This window comes from Pogoniulus pusillus, chromosome 15, assembly GCF_015220805.1.
Source record: "Pogoniulus pusillus isolate bPogPus1 chromosome 15, bPogPus1.pri, whole genome shotgun sequence".
NCBI classification, from domain to species: domain Eukaryota; kingdom Metazoa; phylum Chordata; class Aves; order Piciformes; family Lybiidae; genus Pogoniulus; species Pogoniulus pusillus.
This window is the reverse complement of record NC_087278.1, coordinates 6,635,900-6,657,113: the sequence shown is the minus strand read 5'-3', so window position 1 is coordinate 6,657,113 and position 21,214 is coordinate 6,635,900. Positions and strand designations below refer to the sequence as shown.

The window sequence follows — 21,214 nt, the reverse complement described above, 5'->3', positions numbered from 1 at the left end:
ATTAACAAGGCACAAACATTTACAGTTTGAGCCTGAAATATGGCAAATCCTGTGCTGTAAGGGACAACAGCCCTTAATTTTTGTTTATAAAAAGAAATCATATATTGATGACTGGCAAAAGTTATGGAAAGATTATTTCAGTGCTAATCATCAAGAAATAATGGTGTCAGCTCTTCTGCAGGCACACATTGTCTCTGCTTCTGAGCTCATACAAAGACTCATCAGTAGCAGTGGTCTCTGGAACAAACACCCCACAGCAAAATAAGAGCTCTAGCTCTTTTCTTGTAAACTGGCATACTCATGGATGTTTACTTTTAGCATCGGAAATCACAGTGGCTGGATGAACTGTAAATGCCTGGCACGTTAAGATAAAGGAACAGTCTACTTTGATCTAATAAGGCCATGAGTAAATTGCTACAAAATGGACTGTGAGCACAAAACACAGAAATTCCTCTCTTCCTCTTGCATGCCTTGCCCGTTTCTGTCTCAGCTATTTGACTTTATTAAAGGCTCAGCTTTAAGAGCAAATTCACAATTTACCCTTATTTACACAAACCCCTCTTTTCTGGAGTCTCCAACCTCCTAGCACTGTGTAAACCTAAAATATATTTAATATTCCCTATTTTCTGACTCAGCTCCTGCCCTAGTGTTCTACTGCAAGTACTCCCTATAAGAAGTAAAGAGCTACCTCTTTCAGATGCTGGTTGAAATACTATGCAAATTAGGTACTCAAATTCCATCTTCTGCTTTTTCCCTAAAGTAGCTTAGAACAATTCTTTTCTTCTTTTGACAGGATGTTTTAAATGATAAAATCTCCTACCCTGATGGCACGTTCATGGATTGGGAATTTAAAGTCTCTGTCATGTATGATATTGCCAAGGTAAGCAGGCTGCTGACAGTGCGATGTTAATCAACCTGTCGTGTCTTGCAAAACTCATCCTCTGGAGATAAGCAGCTTTCAAGATCTCCTTTCCTTGATAGAGCTGTATGCTCTTCCACTATTTCTTTCATGAGGACAGATACATGAGACAGGAGGAGCCAGTGGTTCTCACACTGAAGGAGGAAATAGGGTCCAGAGCTGGTGTTTGGCTACTTATAAACAAAGTATGCCACAAAGAAATGTCGACTAAAGACCAGAGGATTACAAACTCCTGAGCAGTGGCTCTGATTAGCAGGGCTTGTACAGTCACAAGACCTTCAAAACACACTGCCCTCTGGCCTCAGGTGAGGCATACAAAGGAAAACTGTGTTTTTCCCAACGATGGAATTATTCTCCTTTTATCCAGAGATGGGATCAACTTTTTCTAAACACACAGATCACTTTGCATTCTGAGTTGTTCACTCACTAGAGTGAGAAACTCCAGTTTCTCACTATAACTACCTATTTTGGGCAGTTTGAGAGAGAAGAAATTAATCTTGTGCAGAAACCAAGACTGTTTTTCAGTAGCTTTCAAACAGATCTTTTCATTTTAGGTCCTCATGGTAGAAAGACTCAATGGGCATTTTAAAGGAATTTCTGTTCTACATTACAGACATATCTGTTTAGTTGGCAGTTAAGGAGCCTTTATAAATCACAGGTATAATAATTCATTGCACCTCTGCAGGTAACACGAGAATTCTCTCTGCCTTTTTGCTAGGGCTCAACTGCTCTCCTCTTCCTGTGGCTGGTTTACAGTTGGATGGTCCTCCCATTTCTCTGCATGCATCAGTTCAAATTTGGTTTCCATGATGAATGACTTCACTGTGTCTGTTCCAAAGAGATATTGAAAATCTTGCTCTTTATTAAAACTCCCTTAATCCAAACTGTCACAGTTTGTTGGCCTTGTTAATGGCTTCCAAGTTCTGTTAACATCAGCATTAAGTTTCACTTTAAGTAGCTGCAGTGGAGTTCCCCTTCCTTACAGCATATTAAAATCCAGGGTATTTTTTAACCCTTTGCAGTTTGCATTCAGATGTTTCTGTAGAACACAGGAACTAGTAGTAGAAGGAGAGAGAAATCCCAGTCCCTCTGAAGGGAGTGACCAACTGCCCAGTGGCTGCACTAGGATCTGGACTTCACAACCAGTCATTCACTGCACTGCTGGTAACGGGGACATGGCATCTGAGGATGGGTGGCTCTGAGCACTATCAGCCACATTAGTAGAGATGGTTCACAAAAGCTTCCTGGAAACTTGTATGTAGCTAGGAATACCAGGATCATCATTTGGATGATCTGCCAGCCTCTCCTATTGCTTGGCCTGACACTGTAGTGAACCTTGTGGCACTTAGACATCTCCATGAAATTGTTGTAATGCTTTTCCCAAATCATAGCTTCCCAACCTCCAGGCACCCTGTCCATTTTCACTTGAATGGCTTCTTACTTTGCATAAATCACTTCATGGCCTTTCAGCTCCAGTTCCTCTCATCTTAGTACCTGTTCTTTTAAAGCCCAGTCTTATCTCTTCAGGTTGTTAAAATTCCTGTGACCAGCTCCTTTAGTTCCTTTGGCCTCCTGTGACAAACCTGGGTAGCATGAGGCCAAGGAGTCTCTGAGGGCACACAGCTGGGCAGAAGGCAGCACAGCCCCAGGTTTTGCTGGATGCTGCTCATACCTTAGGACATTATGCCCTGTAAAGAAATGGGGAGTTGCCTCAGAGGGTGGAATTGCTGCTTCAGCATCAACCAGTAGGTGGTGAGCAATTCCACTGTGCATCACTTCTTTTTCTTGCAGTCTATTTCTCTTTTTGTTCTCTTCTTTTTCATTACCTTTCTTATCTCAACCATGAGTTTTACCTGTTTTTTTCTGATTCTCCCCCTCGTCCCACCACAAGGAAAAGAGCAGTGAGTGAGCAACTGTGTGGTGCTCACTTGCTGGTTGGGGCTAAACCGCAGCTTTTCTCTCTCCACACCCTACACCCTGCTTTGACTATTGTCCATACAGTCCTTGGCCTTTGCTTACTTTTCATCTGGCACAGAAGCTGCTGCGTCAGTGTTTCTGAACAGAGATTGGATCATATCTGTTCCCTGGTACAGTTAGCTAAGTAGTGACTACTCTCAGAACAGCCTCTAGGCCATTGGAGGTGGTGGGGTAGGCAAAGAGGAAGCTCTAAATCTGTTACAGTTTCTGGGTTTTACCTTTCTTTTTTTTCCCTTCTATATTTAATGTCTCTAGGTTTGATGGCACCACCTGTAGCTGTATGGATTTGGCTACATGTGACCAAAGAGCTCTGATGAAAGGTCTGCTAAGAAGGAATTGCAGTAATCAAGCCTTGCAGTTAATAGTGCACAGACTGTTGTTGCAACACTATTTATTAAATGAGGAGCTGCTGCAGGATGTTGTGCAAGGGATTGCAATATTCATGCATTGTGTCAGGAAAAGGCTTCTCAGTCAGAACTAAAATTTCCAAGCTTCAGAGCAGAGATTACAATAATACCTCATGGATTTAGGATTATTACACTGAAAGTCATTATACTTTTTGAAAAACACATTATGGGCTCTTAGTAGGTTCTGTGTTTTTTGGACAGGTGAATAGGATAGCTGGAAGGAAAGAGGAAATTTTTATCAGACACATCTATAGGACTTCTGCCTCCAGAAATTGTTAAATTGTTCCTGGTATAAGGAAATCAGCAGTACATTTGCCTGCTGCTTGATGCCAAAACTTATTGGGAATTCTGCTGTAGTGATGGGCATATTTCCTGGCTGATGAAAGCAGGATCTGGAAGAAAGCACAGCTGGAGGAAATAGGAGCTACAGCAGGCAAAACATCCTGGATAGTGTCATCAGGACTGCATAATAAAAACTGTCTAATCAAGAACTGTGTTCTTTGGATATAGTATGCACCATCTTTGTAAAATTTTGGCATGGTGTGGATAGGTCTAGGATAACCAGTCCAACAACATTCTCCAGGGATTGCATCTCTTGCAGCGTCCTTGTGTCTCAGACATCTGCAGTGTTCAAAGCTCAGCTCGTCTCTGTGATCTCTTGTAGTATTTGCTGCTCTGTCTCCCCACTTACAGGTATCCAGCATTTGGAGAGAAAAATCCAGCATATCATACAGTATATTCATGACCACATGAGCTATGTAATCCTGATTAAACTCTATCTATCAGCTATCATACAGGAAGATGAGCTTTCCACATAAGAGTTGAAGTGGAAGACCACTCAGACAACAAAGTAAACAGACATGACATACCTGTTCTGGCTTCCAGAACATAGATTATGCTTCCAGAATATAGGTTGCACTTTACATACTGAGCTATAGGAAAGAGGACTATAGGATGAGAACCAACCAGCAGTAGGCTATAAGTAGATAATGATCTTAAGTAGCTCAGAAGAAAGAGCTGAAACAGAATAAATAATAGCAAGAGGGTGCAAATTAGCATACCTACTTCCTTCTTTGGTCTACACCCACTTTACTAATGTTCTTTTCCTGCTATGCCTCAGTGCTGGCCCCTTCTCATGTATTGCACTCTATCTGAGCATTTTAGACTAAATGAGATGAATTTGGAAGTGATGAGTAAAAAGGGACAAGTTACACACCTGTGTGTGTGTTGTGAGTCAAGACTCTGAATCTCAGGAAATAGAGATGAGACTGTGTCTGGCAGTCCTCATGGTGGCCACTTCCAACTTTAGCTCGTGGATACGTCATCTCTATTGATTGGTAGAGAGAAAATCATCATCAGTCAGGCTAGAAGAGAGCTTCTAAGCCTTATTTAAGCTTTAGTGCACCATTTAACACACTGCATTGACTCATCTTTACCCTGCTGCTTTGCAGAGAAGGATCTGCTGCAGTGCTTCTGAATGAAGTCGCTGGGGTATGGTAATCTTCAAAGAGGATACAGACAGAAAGAGCAATGCCTCTCTCCACCTATGGTGTCCATTTGACAGACACAGAGTTGGAAGCACACTTTTGTGTGACATTGCAACAAATCTGTACTAAATATACTAGAAAAGAACATTTATTGACATTGAAATAAAAACTTCTGTGGGAGGCAATGAATTCACTAGTTGCTTAATTGTGTTCTAATCTTCTGATCAAAGTCCCAAGCTGCTCTTCCAAAGTTTTTGTTAACAAAGAGGAAGGATGGTCTTCCATGACATGACCATTCTAATCATTCATCTCCTTCTATCTTAACATTGACTGTTTCTGTCATCTTGGAATGTTTCCTCTGTAAGATATTTGTTTCCCTCCATGACAAGGAATTGTGATATGTGTATTATCAGTTGCTGATGGGGGCCATGCAATTGCCTGGATGGATATTACAGTAATACTTCACATTTTTGTGGAGTCTGCTAACAGCTGAGGGACTCACATGTAGTTTTGCTTTCTTCCTCTCTTATTATCAACCACAGGGGATGTCCTATCTGCACTCAAGCAAAACTGAAGTCCATGGTCGACTCAAATCCACAAACTGTGTAGTAGACAATCGCATGGTAGTGAAGATCACCGATTTTGGATGTAATTCGATTCTGCCTCCAAGGAAAGGTAAAACCAGTACCCAGTTGGGATCTCCTTCATGGTTTTCAACCCAATAGAATTTTCTTATATTCACAGTCCAGCAGAGCCTACTAACAAATTGTATACAACACAAAACATCCAATATGATTTTGTTTCATGTAGCAGCCAGCATACACGTTACCTGAAAACACTCTCTTAACTTAAATAACACAGTAAAAGAGAATCATTAGCAGGCTGACAAAGAAATCAGTGAGAAGGAATGGAAAGATGGATTTTTCAACTCAAACCAGAGATCTCACATGTGGCTGAGATGCAAGAAACTTTTTCAGCATCCAATGTTTCCACGCAAACAGCTCTCTTCAAGAGTAAGGCTAAACTTGTGTGAAGGAAGTACTGCATGATCTTGTCACTGATCAGATCCACGTGTTACACAGTGCTCTGTAATTTAGTTTAAACATTAACACTTGTGACTCTGATCAACCTTAAAAAAAATCTGTAATGGTATGCAATGATAACCTTCATGTTTTTTGTTCCTCAGGAAGGAATGCAGAAACCTGTGTTCAATCAGATTGGAATCATATTCTTTATATTCTCTATTTATCTCGCATTTATAGGATAGTTCTGTGAAATACAGCATTCCTTTCTACTCATCTTTTCCCTCTTACCTGAACTTGAATGAAAAGATGAGTCTATCTGAAATGATGTCATCTGAATCTCTATAGTAGAGCTTGAGGTGTAGTAAGCACAGCACTGGGCCATAACTTCAATATATGGTCTGAGGAGACAATGTGGCTGCAACTGGATTGAGAAAAAAAAAAATCTCCATTCAGGCACAAGGATGCTCAAGAGCAGCAATGAGAACTTAAAAAAAGAGTACAAAAAGTGCACTGAATATAACTGCTCTGTTCATTCTTCCTTTGACAAATGTCATATTTATTATTATGACATTGTAATGTATTTCTTTTCTTTCAGTGCTTATAAGCAGCCTCAAAATTTCTGGTTATTATTTTCTTGAAGAAAACTTACTATTTCACAAGAAAATGATAGACTCATTGTGGCTGGATGTTGCAGCCTGCTATCATAACACTATCTTCAGGGTCACTGTGTTCAGGTCACTGTTAGGATACATCACCACTATGTCATAACAAATTGTCACACCATGGCAGCATCCTGGTTTTGAGGTATGATAGTGCTTGCTGCACTAGAAATACAGACTAACCATTTCTGTAGAAAAGAAGTAGTTATGATAAGATAATATTATGTCAGACTCAAAAGCACTTGAGAATTATTGAGATTTATGATATAAAGGCCACCAGGAAATATTACAGTCTTCTCATCTGGCGTTTTCTGTAACAGACTCCATGCATCTAACTCAAAAAGTTATGGCTCAAGTTTGTTTTTTTGTTTTGTTTTGGTTGGTTGGTTGATTGATTTGGTTTGTTTTTTGTTTTTTTTTTAGCACTGGCATCCCTTGGTCTTATACAGATGCATTGACTTTTACTAGGATGCCCATGAAAGGCAGCTAACAAAAGCAAGTTCGTTGCCAATAACCATAACTTTTCTGGAGGTGTGAGGGTCTGCATCTACAGTGGAAAACTCTAAGGTCATCAAATACCAGACAATTGAAAACCACCACATTAGAGGTTTATCTAACTGTATTGATGTAAGCTACTTAAGAAAAAATGCTAAACCAGGAGATAAACAGTACCAGGGGGCTCTAGGTTTGATACAGAAAGAGTAAAATGGAATATCATTATACTGAATGGATGCTCTGAGAAGGGCCACTCTTTTTCATTTTCTTCTCTCCCTTCCCCTTTACCTCATCTCTCACTGCCATCTGGATCTTCAGACCTGTGGACAGCTCCTGAGCATCTCCGTCACGCTGATGTATCTCAGAAGGGTGATGTGTACAGCTACGGGATCATTGCCCAGGAAATCATCCTACGCAAGGAGACCTTCTACACGGGACACTGCTGGGACAACAAAGGTATAGCCACAAATTCCTCTTCCATTTCAGCCTTCCAAGATGGTGTAGCTGTAACTGGCCCATTCCCCACATTTTGTAAAGGGCACTATCTCTGATAGCTGTTTAAATGGCTGCTTCTTTCATTTTGTCATGAATGAAGTGCCTGTTTGAAGGACCTCACTGTGGGAGCAAGAGTCCTTATTCTTTCTCTAAATAAAGTTTGCATTGAGTTTTCTTGCCCTTTTCCCTCCCTTCTCACCTTGGTCACAGCATTACATAAGTTAACATTATACAATGCTGTCCAGGCTAACTGGAGCATTTAAAGTCCACAAAGGTTTTTCTTTTCTGAGTTGTGCACAACACAGAGTAATTCGCTCATATGAGGCATCATAAATCAGCAGTGTCAACACAGAGCAACAAAAACTCAGCAGCATGACACAAGAACAGTTGTCATTTACAAACTGCTCATTCAGATTTTCTACAAGCCTGTCAAAATTAACTTTAGTCAGAGAAAGCAACTCCTCCAAGTGCATCCATTAAACACCATTTTGTGCATTCTGTGACATTGTTTCTCAATGGCTAACAGCTCAGTCAATCTCAGTTCCCAGAATCCAGGCATTATTATTTATTAGAACTGACATAAAAGCATGTGTGGGTTTGGGATTTTCCTAGTGACAGTTACCAACAACAAGTTTAGACATTGCCTTTACCTCTGAGTCATTCCCTGCCTCACATTTGTTAAAGCACCTAGAGCAGCAGCTAGACAACCTTATAGCTCTTTTCCTGAGCTACATTTGAGAGTAACTTCTGGGGCACATTTGTCATCCTAAGGCATTGTAAATTTATGTTGGGGAAACACAGTATTTCACATCACCAACCCTTTAATAAAAGCATAGACCTAAAAGAGGTTAGAAATTCCTGTACTCCTTCAAGTAAATTCTTCAGGACTTCATTTAAGATAAGGTAGAGAAAGGAAGTCTTCATATTTCTTTTTCTTGGGAAGAGATGGGTATAACCTGGACTAGTTGAGGATGTCCCTGCTGACTGTGGGGGAGAGTTGGACTAGATGACCTTTGGAGGTCCCTTCCCACCTGGACCATTCTATGATTCAATACTCACAGATTTATGGATTTTACAAGTACTGCCAAAATACATGGAGAAAGGAAAGAGAAATACTCTTCATTGTGCATTTTAATTTGAAAAGCATGTTTATAACAAACCACATTCTCTTAAATGTTCATTAAGCAAAGTTATATTCTTTCTGTGTTATGTTAATGTTTATTAAGTGTGCCTCAGACACAGTGTTTTTGGGCTCTTCTGAGATGTGATGGCATCCTCACTGCTCTCTGTTTGACCTTGGCTGTCACAGCCATAATCTGCTTCCTTGATTTAACTTTGACCTGTTTCTTAATACTGCATTTGTGATTTTACAAAGACTGCCCCTTTCAAATAGCATTAGGTTAATCCAGCCAACTGCAAGGATTTTTAGCAGCTCTAAGTGCTGTTGATAGTCACACATATCAGCATGTTTAGTAAGACAGCAATAAACTTACTGGGCCTGAAGTCTGCTTGCTAAGTCTGGATTCAGTGTAACTTTACAAACAAAATCTTCTTTGTACACTTCACTTGAAATGTTAAGTTTTCTATTCAGTGAGGAGATTGCTTTTTCCCCCAAGGTTTTTTCCTTAAAAGCATTTGTAGGTGTGTAAAATATACATATTGCTGATCTAATGGCTTCTGGTGTTATTCTTGATTATGCAGTTTGAATATATGTGTTCAGCCTAGTTTGAGCAGGTCATCAAATTCCATGTAACAGAAAGGAATGGGTGCTATTATATATTGCTGAAGTGGCTCCTCATTTAAATGTCTGGATTCATTCATTAGCTAGTTGAGGCAGCAAGACAGCATACCATAGTTATTCAAAAACCTTTGAATTTTGTTTGTGACATATCTAACTCTGGAAGAGAGCAGTTCAAACTTGGAATGACCATTAATGTACAAATATCTAGGATAAAGAGGGAAAATAATACCAAGTTAGAGTCAATGGCAATGGGCAAAGAAATGTCCCTGTTGCATGCTAGATTTATTTGGGTTTTAAGTCTCCTGCAGAAAGCCTTTCAATGGTTAGGCCTTCAGAAGTTAATCTCTACAAGTTAGAAGACATAATACTGATATTTTAGGACAGCTTGTCAGCTGGTTCTTCCAAGACTTCACAAAGACAGTGGGAATATGTAACTGAATTTCTAATGGATAGAAGCAACTGGGTCATAGTCTTCTTCATTGACTTCTCTGTGAGACAGCTGCTAGGCCAGCTGGTTGCTCCATTCTTCTGTAGGAACAGTGTTGACTGCTCAAGACTGGGTAATCTTGTCACGTACCAACACTCAGCTCAAGCTGCCTCCTTGTTCCACTACTTTTTGCCACTGGCAAATTGCAGTGTTGCTAATAGCTGCTGTTACTTCCCCTTTCAGGTTTGTGCAGTGTGGAAATCAAACACATTCCTCCTGCATATGTGAGACTTACAGAGATTCTTCTGTCTCTTGGCCCATATAAGGCTTCTTAGCAGTCTCTCCACTGCACTCCACTGCATTTAGGAGACTCAAGTCTCCTTCTGCTCTTTCTCTAGTCTGTAATTTCTCTGCCACAGATCTGGAAACTACTGCATCTTTTTAAGGTGATCATGCACACTGGGCATGCTTAGACATCCCAAGCTGCTCTAGGCTTGCACATACTATCATGATTACAAACCTTCCTCATCTCATTATATGCTTCCTTCAGTAAAATTGTCTCCCAAATGTAATCAGACTTTATTAATAAATAGGTTTCATGCCTGCTTACAGATCCCTTTCAGTTTCTTTTTCTCTCTCCTTGAGGTAAAAAATGGCTTCTCTTTTGTAACTCCTTCCCTCTGGAACTCTTGAGGTCTGGAGGAGGACAAAGAGAGATTTTTGCTTTAGCTTTCATTTACTGTGCTTAAATTGAGTCATGCAAATGCATCCTGCATTCTGATGTGTTCAGAATCCAAATAATTTTCATAGACCAGATTTCATGAGTAAGAGAACAGATGAGCTAACAACTGCAGTGTTTTTAATCCACATACATGAAGAGCCTAGTTTTAAGGAAGCTAAGCATCTGTGGGATGATTTGAACTGCTCTGATAAGAACTGTATGTCTCTGTATTTTTTATTGAGTTAAAGTGAGCTTTTTACATTGTCTTTTACTATAGCTATACTTTATGCTGAGAGGCACACTAATAATGCCTAACATTCATTTGGGAAGATGCCTTAACTATGTCTACTGTGACACTCCCCCTCTACTCTGCCCTGGTGAGGCCACATCTGGAATATTGTGTCCAGTTCTGTGTGCCCTCAGTTCAAGAAGGACCTCAGTGAACTACTTGAAAGACTCCAGTGCAGAGCAACAAAGATGCTGAAGGGAGTGAAACATCTCCCTTATGAGGAAAGGCTGAGGGAGCTGGGACTTGAGCCTGGAGAAGACTGAGGGGTGACCTCATTAATGTTTATAAATACATGAAGGGCAGTGTCAGGACAGAGCCAGGCTCTGTTCAGTGATGCCCAGTGATAGGACAAGGGCAATGGGTGCAGGCTGGAGCACAGGAGGTTCCATGTGAACTGAAGGAAACACTTTTCCCACTGTAAGGGTGACAAAATACTGGAATGGGCTGCCCAGAGAGGTTGTGGAGTCTCCTCTGAAGACATTCAAAACCTTCCTGGATGCGTTCCTGTGTGACTTACTCTAGGTGATCCTGCTCTGGCAGGGGGGTTGGACTGGATGGTCTTTTGAGGTTGCTTCCAACCCCTGATGCTCCATGATTCTGTGATAAATACTCATATACATTCCTATTAATTTTGCTTTCAAGGGCCTTCAAATCAGCCTGTTTTGATATTGTGCCATAAATTTAGAGAAGCTCCAGAATTGGAATTCTCATCAAAATGAGGGAACCGTCTTCAAGGCTCCCTTTTGTACAATAACTCAACGTTGTAGGAATCTACCCACAAGGAATGTCCCTTTTGTGGTTTGTTTTGTTTGTTTGTTTAAAACTTTGCATCTTTTTTTCTGTGATAGAGAAACTTTACAGAGTGGAGAGTGGCAAAGGAGTGAAGCCTTTCCGACCAGACCTGACCTTGGAAACAGTGGGAGAAAGACAGGTGGAAGTAAGCTAGTAATTAACTAAGCCATTTTCTGGGTGAAGGGTGGATGTCCTGGCCAAACTAGAGCTCATGAGCATGGGAGGATGCAGACTATGCACGTTTCATGCCAAATGCCCTAACATCATGGGAAAAAATGCTGTTCTGTAGTTTTTGCCAGTGAAAGGAAATATAATCATGAAAATTATTTCACTGGAAAGAAATGGATGCTTATATGGTGCCACTCTTTTGACCTCTTTTAGATATCTTTAAAAAGGGATGAATCACACGTCAGATATACCTCTCCAGTGGTTATATAGTCCCTAAAGCTTCTTTCTCAGGGGAAAAGAACTGTATTGTAGACATCCACATATTCAGCAATGAACTGCATTATTTTTGGCTGAATCATCAAGTTCAGAAAAATCCCAAACTCAAGCTATTGGCAATATAATTACCACAGCCTTTACCTCCGAGTCAATAACTGTATTTGGCACCAGCTGCAAGACTGGATCCATTTCACTTGCCTTTCATTTATGCATTGCAAATTCAAGTTAAGATCAGGTCACTAGTCACCCCAGAGTTTGGCATGATGTTTATGATGCTTGGCATGAGTGTCCTCACCATAGATTCAAAACAGTTAGTCACACATTTTAATATGCTGTCGGTCAAGAGTAACCAGAAACTCCCTAATGAACTAGTGCTGTCTAGCACCATTATCCTTCTATATCCATTACTCAGGTGGACTTTCCTTAAATTTTTCTTTGAAGTTGTATACACTAGTGAAGAGCTGCTGGGAGGAAGATCCAGAGAAAAGACCTGACTTTAAGAAAATTGAGAGTACTCTGGCTAAAATATTCAGGTGAGCAGCAAGGGCTCTGTTTTTTTTCTCCTTAAGATGCTCCAAACTCCTCCTAAGTTTTAGAAAGATCATATTTTCAATTGTGTAAGCTAATGTGATTATGATTCAGCCAGTGGAATAACTGAGTGTCTTCACTTAGATCTTGTTTTATTCTTTGTAAGAAAAGTCGATGAACATTTGCATATGTACATGTGTCTACATGAGCACCTCTGCATGTATGAGCTGAGGGAAGGGTGTCTACATGAGCACCTCTGCATGCATGAGCTGAGGGAAGGGTGTCTACATGAGCACCTTTGCATGCATGAGCTGAGGGAAGGGTGTCTACATGAGCACCTCTGCATGCATGAGCTGAGGGAAGGGTGTTTACATGAGCACCTCTGCATGCATGAGCTGAGGGAAGGGTGTCTACATGAGCACCTCTGCATGTATTAGCTGAGTGAAGGCTGTCTACATGAGCACCTCTGCATGTATTAGCTGAGTGAAGGTAAAATGATCATCGTAGCTCAAATTAGCATGTTCTAAATGTAGCAAGCTGGATAATTAGAGATTTAAGCCATTCAGGTAATTCAGCCCCTGTCTCTAGGTGGATAGTGACTCATGTGGTCTAAGTTTCAGGAAGTGAATGCACATAATACACATAAATGCTTGAGGGATGATTAGAAAGTTTGGATGAGCTGGGTTGTGCCATGAATGAGTTTGGATGGTCCCAAATTAAGCTGACTGGAAGTGGGGTTGTAACTCACCAGAATCATTAATGACAGGGTTTTGTTGGTATAAAGTTGTGGGATAACAGGAGTCATAACTGGATAAGCTCTGTGGGGTCACACAGGCCTTTCACCTGGCCAATGCACCATTGTTCTGATGGAGTTTGATGTGAATTAATTATTTTGTTTTCAAATAGCTAGCTTTCAATTACTTCTTCTGGGAAATGGTTCCCTAATTGTTAAAGCTCTGCTTGTCAACAGTCCCCAACAGTACTCACATTGTTTTACACTTTCCATAGGCAGGACAACTGCACCACACATAACTGAATGTATCAGCTGAGCAATCTTACTGCAGATTAATAGAAAGACATCCTGGTTCAGCTCCTAAGCCTCCATCCTACACAAGTAAAGTAGCTGCCTCTTGCCACATGTGACTGGAGCACTACCTTACGAGGAAAGCCTGGGAGACCTGGGGCTTTTTAGTCTGGAGAAGACTGAGAGGGGATTTGATAAATGTCTATAAATATCTGAGGGTTGAGTGTCAAGAAGAAAGAGACAGCCTCTTCTCACTTGTACCCTGTGACAGAACAAGGGGCAATGGATGTAAACTACAGCATAGACGTTCCACCTCAACATGAGAGAGAACTTCTTTACTATAAGGGTGACACAGCACTTGGACAGGCTCCCCAGGGAGGTTGTGGATTCTCCTTCTCTGGAGGCTTTCAAGACCTGTCTGGATGAGTTCCTGTGTGACCTGCACTAGATTATATGGTCCTCTTCTGGCAGGGGGAGTTGGACTTGAAAATCTCCAGAGGTCAGCTCCAACCCCTAACCCCCTGTGATCCTCTGACAGTGTTTTCCTCAGGAAGGGTTGTAGACAGTGCATCTCTGACATAATATGGTTTTAAAATCCAGTTAAGTACAGTGCTAATATGACTCCTCCAGGCAGCCTGGCCCCATCTGCTTTCAGACTGCTTTGGTAAGTGCAGGCTAGCCAGATAAACAGGGGTTGTGAGTAACTTGTGTTATACTTCTGATTCCAGGAGTTAGTGGGCTGGAGTCTGCAGAAGCTTGTGAGTACAATTAGCGCAGGGGCTGCCAATTGCTAGATTGAGTTGTTCTGTCTTTTACACAGGTAGCCCCAAATTGTCTTAATCCTTCTGTCTGAAGCCCCCAGCTAAATGTTATATGCAAATTTTTACCTCCTATCTTTAGTTTCCTCTCAGAATTTGAGCTTGTCAGTTACTTTACAAATGACTATTCGTGGATTGCCCAACGTAACCCAGAGTTGACAATATCAGCAGGGGTAGGTGATTTAGGGATTCTTTAAGACTATCAGCCCCAAATGCAAAGTGTGGATCACAGACTTTGAATTCATATTCATAAGCCCTCCAATCAAGAAAAAGAATGATGCACTTGAGGCACTTCATTTTTTTTACAGGGAAGACAGGGAGTGGAGTTTTCCACTCTTCCTCTTTTGCCTCTTTTTTGCTTCTCTCTCCATTAAACTTTCTTGTTGGCACCTGTGTGCTTCTGTTACCTGCAGTAACTACCATGGCCAGAACAATGAAAGCTACATGGACACCCTGATCCGGCGTCTGCAGATGTACTCGCGGAACCTTGAGCATCTGGTGGAGGAAAGGACAGAGCTATACAAAGCAGAGCGAGACAGAGCAGACAGGCTCAATTTCATGCTACTTCCAAGGTAAACACCCAGGACAATTTTCACTGGCATTTTATTGACATGTATCACCTGAATCTTGGAGAGCACGGGGTTGGGATTAATAGTAATTATTTCCTTCCCCTCTAATCTGATCCTGATAGAGAGGATAAAAGATGAAGTTGGCCTAAATGTTTCTCCTCTATGGTGGAGTTTCATGCCAGGATGGTACTCCACACCCTGTTGTACACAGGACCCCTCCTTCCAGTACAAGACTCTTTTTCACTGTCTCCCTGGGAAGACAAAGCTCTACAGTGACTCTACATCACAAAGCTCTGCTCTGGTGCAGCACCTTGCTTGGTAGAAGGAGTGTCTGCTGGAGAGTAGAAGTGCAGTCCAACTTCATGCTGGGGTTTAGCAATGCAACAGAGGAGCTGAGGGGAGCTGGGCCATACTGGGCCAGAATAGATTACATGGATACTTCAGACTATGGTATAGGGCAAATATTATTGATATTATAAAGTTGTTAATGCCAGTACTTTTGGTATTGCATGCATGTGGAATACAGAACGTATCCTAGTATGTCATCACTAGTTTCAAGCGAATTTAAGTAGTCAAGGGTATTGATTTTACAACTCGCTAAAAAAACCAAGTCTGTTCAATACAGTTTTGGGGGAACTTTGAAATTATCTGTCTGTGTAGACTGCGTGACAAGGAATCTATGTTTGCTTCCACTGTATGTTGTTCCTTCACTCTACTATTGTCTCATTGTAGATGGAAGAGGGCATCATACAAATTCTGTAATTTTTGGGGTCTCTTTTCAGTTATTTTCTTTTAACATTTCCACCAGGAACAGGTACTTTCCTGAATTTAGAAGGGCAAGAAAATAAAAGTCTCCTTGAATAGGTATTGACTGTCATGGTATTGAATTTTTGTTTCATAAAATTATCAGACTATGATATCTCACCTGAGATCAGGTTGCAATGATTTAATTATTAGGATGGACTTACTTCTGTGCTGAGGAAACAGAAAAATATGCCTGTTCTTAATTGTTGTATGGGTAGAATGTAGGTCCACCTGTCAGAAGTTCCAGAATTTCAGTTTAAATTTGTCCCAATATCCATTTCTCTGACCTTAGCCGAGAAGCTCAGTTCTGTGTGCTTCGGTCTCCTTACAGCTATGAATACACTTTGATTTTGTAAGAGTGTAGCACATTAATTAACATTAGTAAAGGCTTTGAGGTCTCTGGCTCAAAGGCATTCTGGGCATTTAAAATGTGACTACAGTGGCAGTTTTCAGCAAACTATTTGATGTTTCCTGCACAGAAAAGTGATGATGTGGTTGGGCTGCATGAAAAAATACATTCAATATTAAACACTATTCGTCTGTCTTCCTGCCTTCTCTATTTCTGCAGGCCAGTAGTAAAGTCTTTGAAGGAGACTGGCCTAGTAGAGCCAGAACTATTCGAAGAAGTCACTATCTACTTCAGTGACATTGTTGGCTTCACCACACTCTGCAAATACAGTACCCCTATGGAGGTGGTAGATATGCTGAACGATATCTACAAGAATTTTGACCACATTCTTGACCACCATGATGTTTACAAGGTGATTAGCTCAGCACTTTTGCTCTGTTAACAATCAGGGGACACACAAATCAAATTGGATGATGTGGTGGATTTGGGAATCTGCTTTTTAGACAAAAGAGAGAAAACCAGGTCAAGATTACCTCATTTCAGTATGCCTTCAGTGTGCCTGCTTACAGCAAATTGTCTATACCAGCTGGTCACAGATTAATCATAGAATCAACTAGGTTGGAAGAGACCTCCAAGATCATCCAGGCCAAGCTGGATGATCCCCCAGCCCCATCCAATCAACTAGACCATGGCACTAAGTGCCTCATCCAGTCTTTTCTTGAACACCTCCAGGGACGGTGACTCCACCACCTCCCTGGCCAGCCCATTCCAATGCCAATCACTCTCTGTGAAGAACTTCCTCCTAACATCCAGCCTATACTTCCCCTAGCACAACTTGAGACTGTGTCCCCTTGGTCTATTACTGGTTGCCTGGGAGAAGAGACCAACCCTCACCTGGCTACAACCTCCCTTTAGGTTCATTAATTGGAATGCTGGGTACAGTTATAAATACTCATATACCAAAATGGTGTCAACTGCCTTGAACTAGTCAACTGTGCTGGGAAGATATGCTTCATAGTGAACAGGAGGATTTTAACTAAATATGTCATTTGCTATGCTTGCAGGTAGTGAGTACTGACTTTGCTTCCACAGGTAGAGACCATTGGTGATGCTTATATGGTGGTGAGTGGTTTACCAAAGAGGAATGGCAACCGGCATGCAGTAGACATCTCCATGATGGCTCTGGACATCCTCAGCTTCATGGGGTCTTTTGAACTGAGACATCTGCCGGGTCTGCCTGTTTGGATTCGCATTGGAATTCACTCTGGTACACAGTAGTGTTAGATCACAATGTTGTTGCCTTGTTTTTGAGTTTCACTGACATCCATAGAGGATCTGGTGGTACATCATACATAACTGCCTTCCTCGTGAAGAATCTGGCTGAAAACAATGCACCAGGAGGAAGAGCAACAGAATAAGCCACTGGTTTGCTCTCTGCATGGTGAAATATGCCATATTCATGAAATTATTGCTTAAGTCAGTAGCTAAGAATACAAACTGCCATTTTTCTGGTATGATTAAGCCATTTATATCAAATAACCCTATGCAGATTGCTCCTCCCCAACCAAAGCAGAGATCAGCCATGGCCAGCCATGCTTCTCCAGCCAAAAAGTGCAGGCCCGCATTTTATGCTTTGCAAACAAAAGTTCTGTCAAGCAGATAGCTCAACTATCCCAGGTACTTTGGGAAATTTTAGTTCCACCTGTTTCAACAACCTCCTGACCAACAGCAGGAGCACATCGGTGAAAGTGACTCTAGCACTGGGAAACTGTTTGAGGCACCACTGTACATCCCTCCATAATGAAGCTTACTCCCTTTTTCTTGTTTCCAAGTGATCATTATTTTCCCTTACAGAAATTGTATTTAACTACAACTAACACTGTGCAGCTATTTCTTCTTTATGCTGTTATTTGATTATGCAAGAGAGTCAGGCTTGGTTTGGAACAGAAGGGGAGACCACTAGATACTTTGGGAAGTGAGGTACAGAGTATTGCCACTGGTGAAGAACAGAATGCTCCAGCACACACTGGAGGTCTGCAACAGCCCTGCAACAGTGAGGCGCCTTCCAAGCAACCTTTTAATCTATGTTTTTTCATTCTCTGCATCCCATTTCTAGGTCCATGTGCAGCTGGTGTGGTTGGAATAAAAATGCCTCGCTACTGTTTGTTTGGAGACACAGTGAACACAGCTTCACGGATGGAGTCCACCGGCTTGCGTAAGGATTTAGTTTTAGCTGTTCAGTGTAAGAGGACCACAGGCTACTGATTAGTTCGTGATAGAATTGTCTGCTTTCAACTGAGAACAATTTATTATCAGCTTGCAGAAGTTTTAAAGATGGAGAATCCTTATGTGTTTTGATGACCAATTATTTCACTGTCCTGCTGGTGACAGGGAGTATGTATGTTAGATCACTGGTAGAATTCCTCTAGAAGGTATTTACGTGTCTGGAATTTAACTTTACCCTGAGAATTTTAGATTTTGGTGTGACCTAGAATTGTATTACAGCATCACTGTGTAAATATGCTGATTGTATATTTTCAGTTGAAGCAATTATATTTTCATCATCATCATTAGGAAACTGTGCCAAGAGCCAGTTTGTCTTCTTCCACCCAGTGTCTTCACATGACTATTTTCTATATGGATCACTTCCAATTATTCTTTCCCCTTTTGATGTCTAAATACTTCAGAAATCACAGTCACCTGTAGTTCAGATCAGTGGCTGTACAACCTATTCCTCTCTCAGTACAGTGGAGTCAGATTTTTTGTACAGTAATGTAGCTGATTCTCATTTAATTTCACTCTCAGAATTTATGTTGACAATAACTGGAGGGCCTTCTGCTATAGCGCCATTCTTCACATATACTTAGTATGGTTATGTGATACATTTCCAGGGTGAGCTTTCTTTTTCTCTGTATTTTCTAGCTTTAAGGATTCATGTAAATGGTTCCACTGTTAACATTCTCAAAAGAACAGACTGCCAATTCCAGTATGAAGTGAGAGGAGAAACATACTTGAAGGTAACCTTTACCATGAACGTGCATGAACAGAACAGAGAGGAAGGATAATAGCAAAGTATTTTATATTGAACTGAGAGAACACTGCAACTAATTAACATCTGGGGAGACAAGACCACAGTCCTTACTGGTAGAACATACCTCTGTAAAGACAAGGCAGGCAATGAAGGGCTCCCCAAATCAAAAATTAAAGCAACATAAAGATTAAATAAAGAATAAATGAGACATACTTTTTGTAACAGAGAAATGTGAATTAATCTGATCAAACAGAGGCTGAATCTATTGTTAACTTGCTCTTGCTCCAACATCTATCTGCCATTGGAATGGGCTGCCCAGGGAGGTGGTGGAGTCACCATTCCTGAAGGTGTTCAAGAAAAGACTGGATGAGGCACTTAGTGCCATCGTCTAGTTGACTGGATAGGGCTGGTGCTAGGTTGGCCTGGATGATCTTGGAGGTCTCTTCCAACCTGGTTGATTCTATGATTCAATCAATTTATTCCAGTCTATTACACTTGGCAGATGTCTCTGGGAGCTCATGGCAGCAGGCTCACCTGTCCCATATTGTGTGCTTCAGGTCATGGAAAAGGGAGTGGGTATATGGCTGTACCTCCCCCCCATTATTCTTTCTTCTCACATCTGGTTTTTAATCCTTTGCTGTGAGCATCAGTTGCTGAAAACATGCAAACACAGCAATATGCTATACAGTATTATTAAGTAAATAATTAATTAAATGGCATTCTAATACCAAAATTTTGCTTTCTCTTCTTTGTCATACATATTTAGGGCAGAGGAACAGAGGTTACCTACTGGTTGACTGGTACTGAGGACAAGAAATACAATCTCCCAACACCTCCTTCTGTGTAAGATGGTTTTATATCTGAAATGGGAAGAGAAACTCCCAGTGTTTGCACTTTAGCTTTCACTGTTCCTCCCTGTTACTTGTGGGGTTTTTTAATACCACTTAACTTGCCTTCAGTAGTTAAAGGCTTAACAGTGGATGTGCATATAAACGTGTAAATATTCATGACATGGGACTACACCCGTGCTGAAGATTATTTGGGTATATAAGTGCTTAAAAGATCCATTTCTTTGGAATGGAAATAAGACCTACAAGATGCTGATGTGGTTAGGTGCAAAGAGATGAACAGAAAAATGAAAAACATTATTATTCCCAAAACTTTAAACCTAATGACAGCTGTGTGTGACAGTACAGTGAGAGGGTAACCACAATTGAATGTGCATTATGCCTGTGAGCTGTTGTGTGTATGTAGGAGATGACACTTCAGGACATGGTTTAATGGCCATGATGGTGTTAGGTTGAAGGTGGGACTCGATGATCTTAGAGGTATTTTCCAACTGGAATAATTCCATGCTTCTATGAATAAAACCTGAAGCATTTTGAGCAGTATTCTTCTAGAAGAGGTAGACAAAGTTACTGTAGTATTGCACAGGTGTAAAGTCCTTCAGAACTGAACAAAAGCTTACTTTCTAACACATAAGACCTAAGTTATCAAGAAAAAAATTGAAGTTGATGTCCTGCAACTGAGCTATCATTTTGCATTAATACTGAATAAAACCTAGTAGTAGCACAAGTGTTGCTCTTGAGGAACTGTACAACACTGAAGCTAGGGTAACTGGGTGTGTTTAGGTCATGTGCATTTTGCATTAATTTTCTGCAGGTTCACTAAATGTGGAAGTTTCTTGCTTTCTGCTCTAAACTCCTCTGTACAGTTGCTCTTTACTAAATTGGAATTTGCTGCCATCTGCATTGAACTGACAGTTTTTCAGTACAACTTGAAGTAATTATAGTGCAAATTTTAGTTTGCCAGATACATTGGGTCCTTTATGGTGAAAATAAATATTATAACCTACTTCTGCTACCAAAGATTTTAATCTTACACAATGTGCCCATAGCATTTATCCCTAGTTACCTAAAAGAGGAGGCTGAAAGAAAGCTAAATGTTTTCTCAGGGTATTTGCAAAACCAAAACAATCAAACTTTTAATCTACTACAGAATCTCATTAACATTTTGTTTTGCCTTTTTCTGTATGTTTGTTTTGTTTGCTTGTTTTGATTTGTTTTTAAATGAAAAGTACAAGTGTTTGTGACAGTGCTGAGCAGGACATATTGTCAAGGCTGCTTCTGTGGTACTTCTCTTTTGCAAGCTCAGTACTCCTTTTTTCCTAAAATATGATCTGTTGAGACTATCATGATTATCAAATTGGAAAT

The 21,214-nt window shown here is 40.8% G+C and overlaps 1 protein-coding gene across 1 annotated transcript in view; it reads left to right on the top strand.

The window, feature by feature from the left end:
• The window catches only part of GUCY2C (guanylate cyclase 2C), a 45,191-nt gene that overhangs the window by 23,053 nt on the left and 924 nt on the right, over positions 1–21,214 (top strand). Inside the window, exons 16-26 of the mRNA XM_064155095.1 lie at positions 794–880; positions 5,333–5,465; positions 7,288–7,425; positions 11,491–11,579; positions 12,320–12,411; positions 14,662–14,820; positions 16,190–16,382; positions 17,063–17,237; positions 18,087–18,185; positions 18,893–18,987; positions 19,768–19,844. Coding sequence (XP_064011165.1) covers positions 794–880; positions 5,333–5,465; positions 7,288–7,425; positions 11,491–11,579; positions 12,320–12,411; positions 14,662–14,820; positions 16,190–16,382; positions 17,063–17,237; positions 18,087–18,185; positions 18,893–18,987; positions 19,768–19,844 — 1,337 coding nt within the window. The remainder of the gene's footprint in view (positions 1–793; positions 881–5,332; positions 5,466–7,287; positions 7,426–11,490; positions 11,580–12,319; positions 12,412–14,661; positions 14,821–16,189; positions 16,383–17,062; positions 17,238–18,086; positions 18,186–18,892; positions 18,988–19,767; positions 19,845–21,214) is intronic.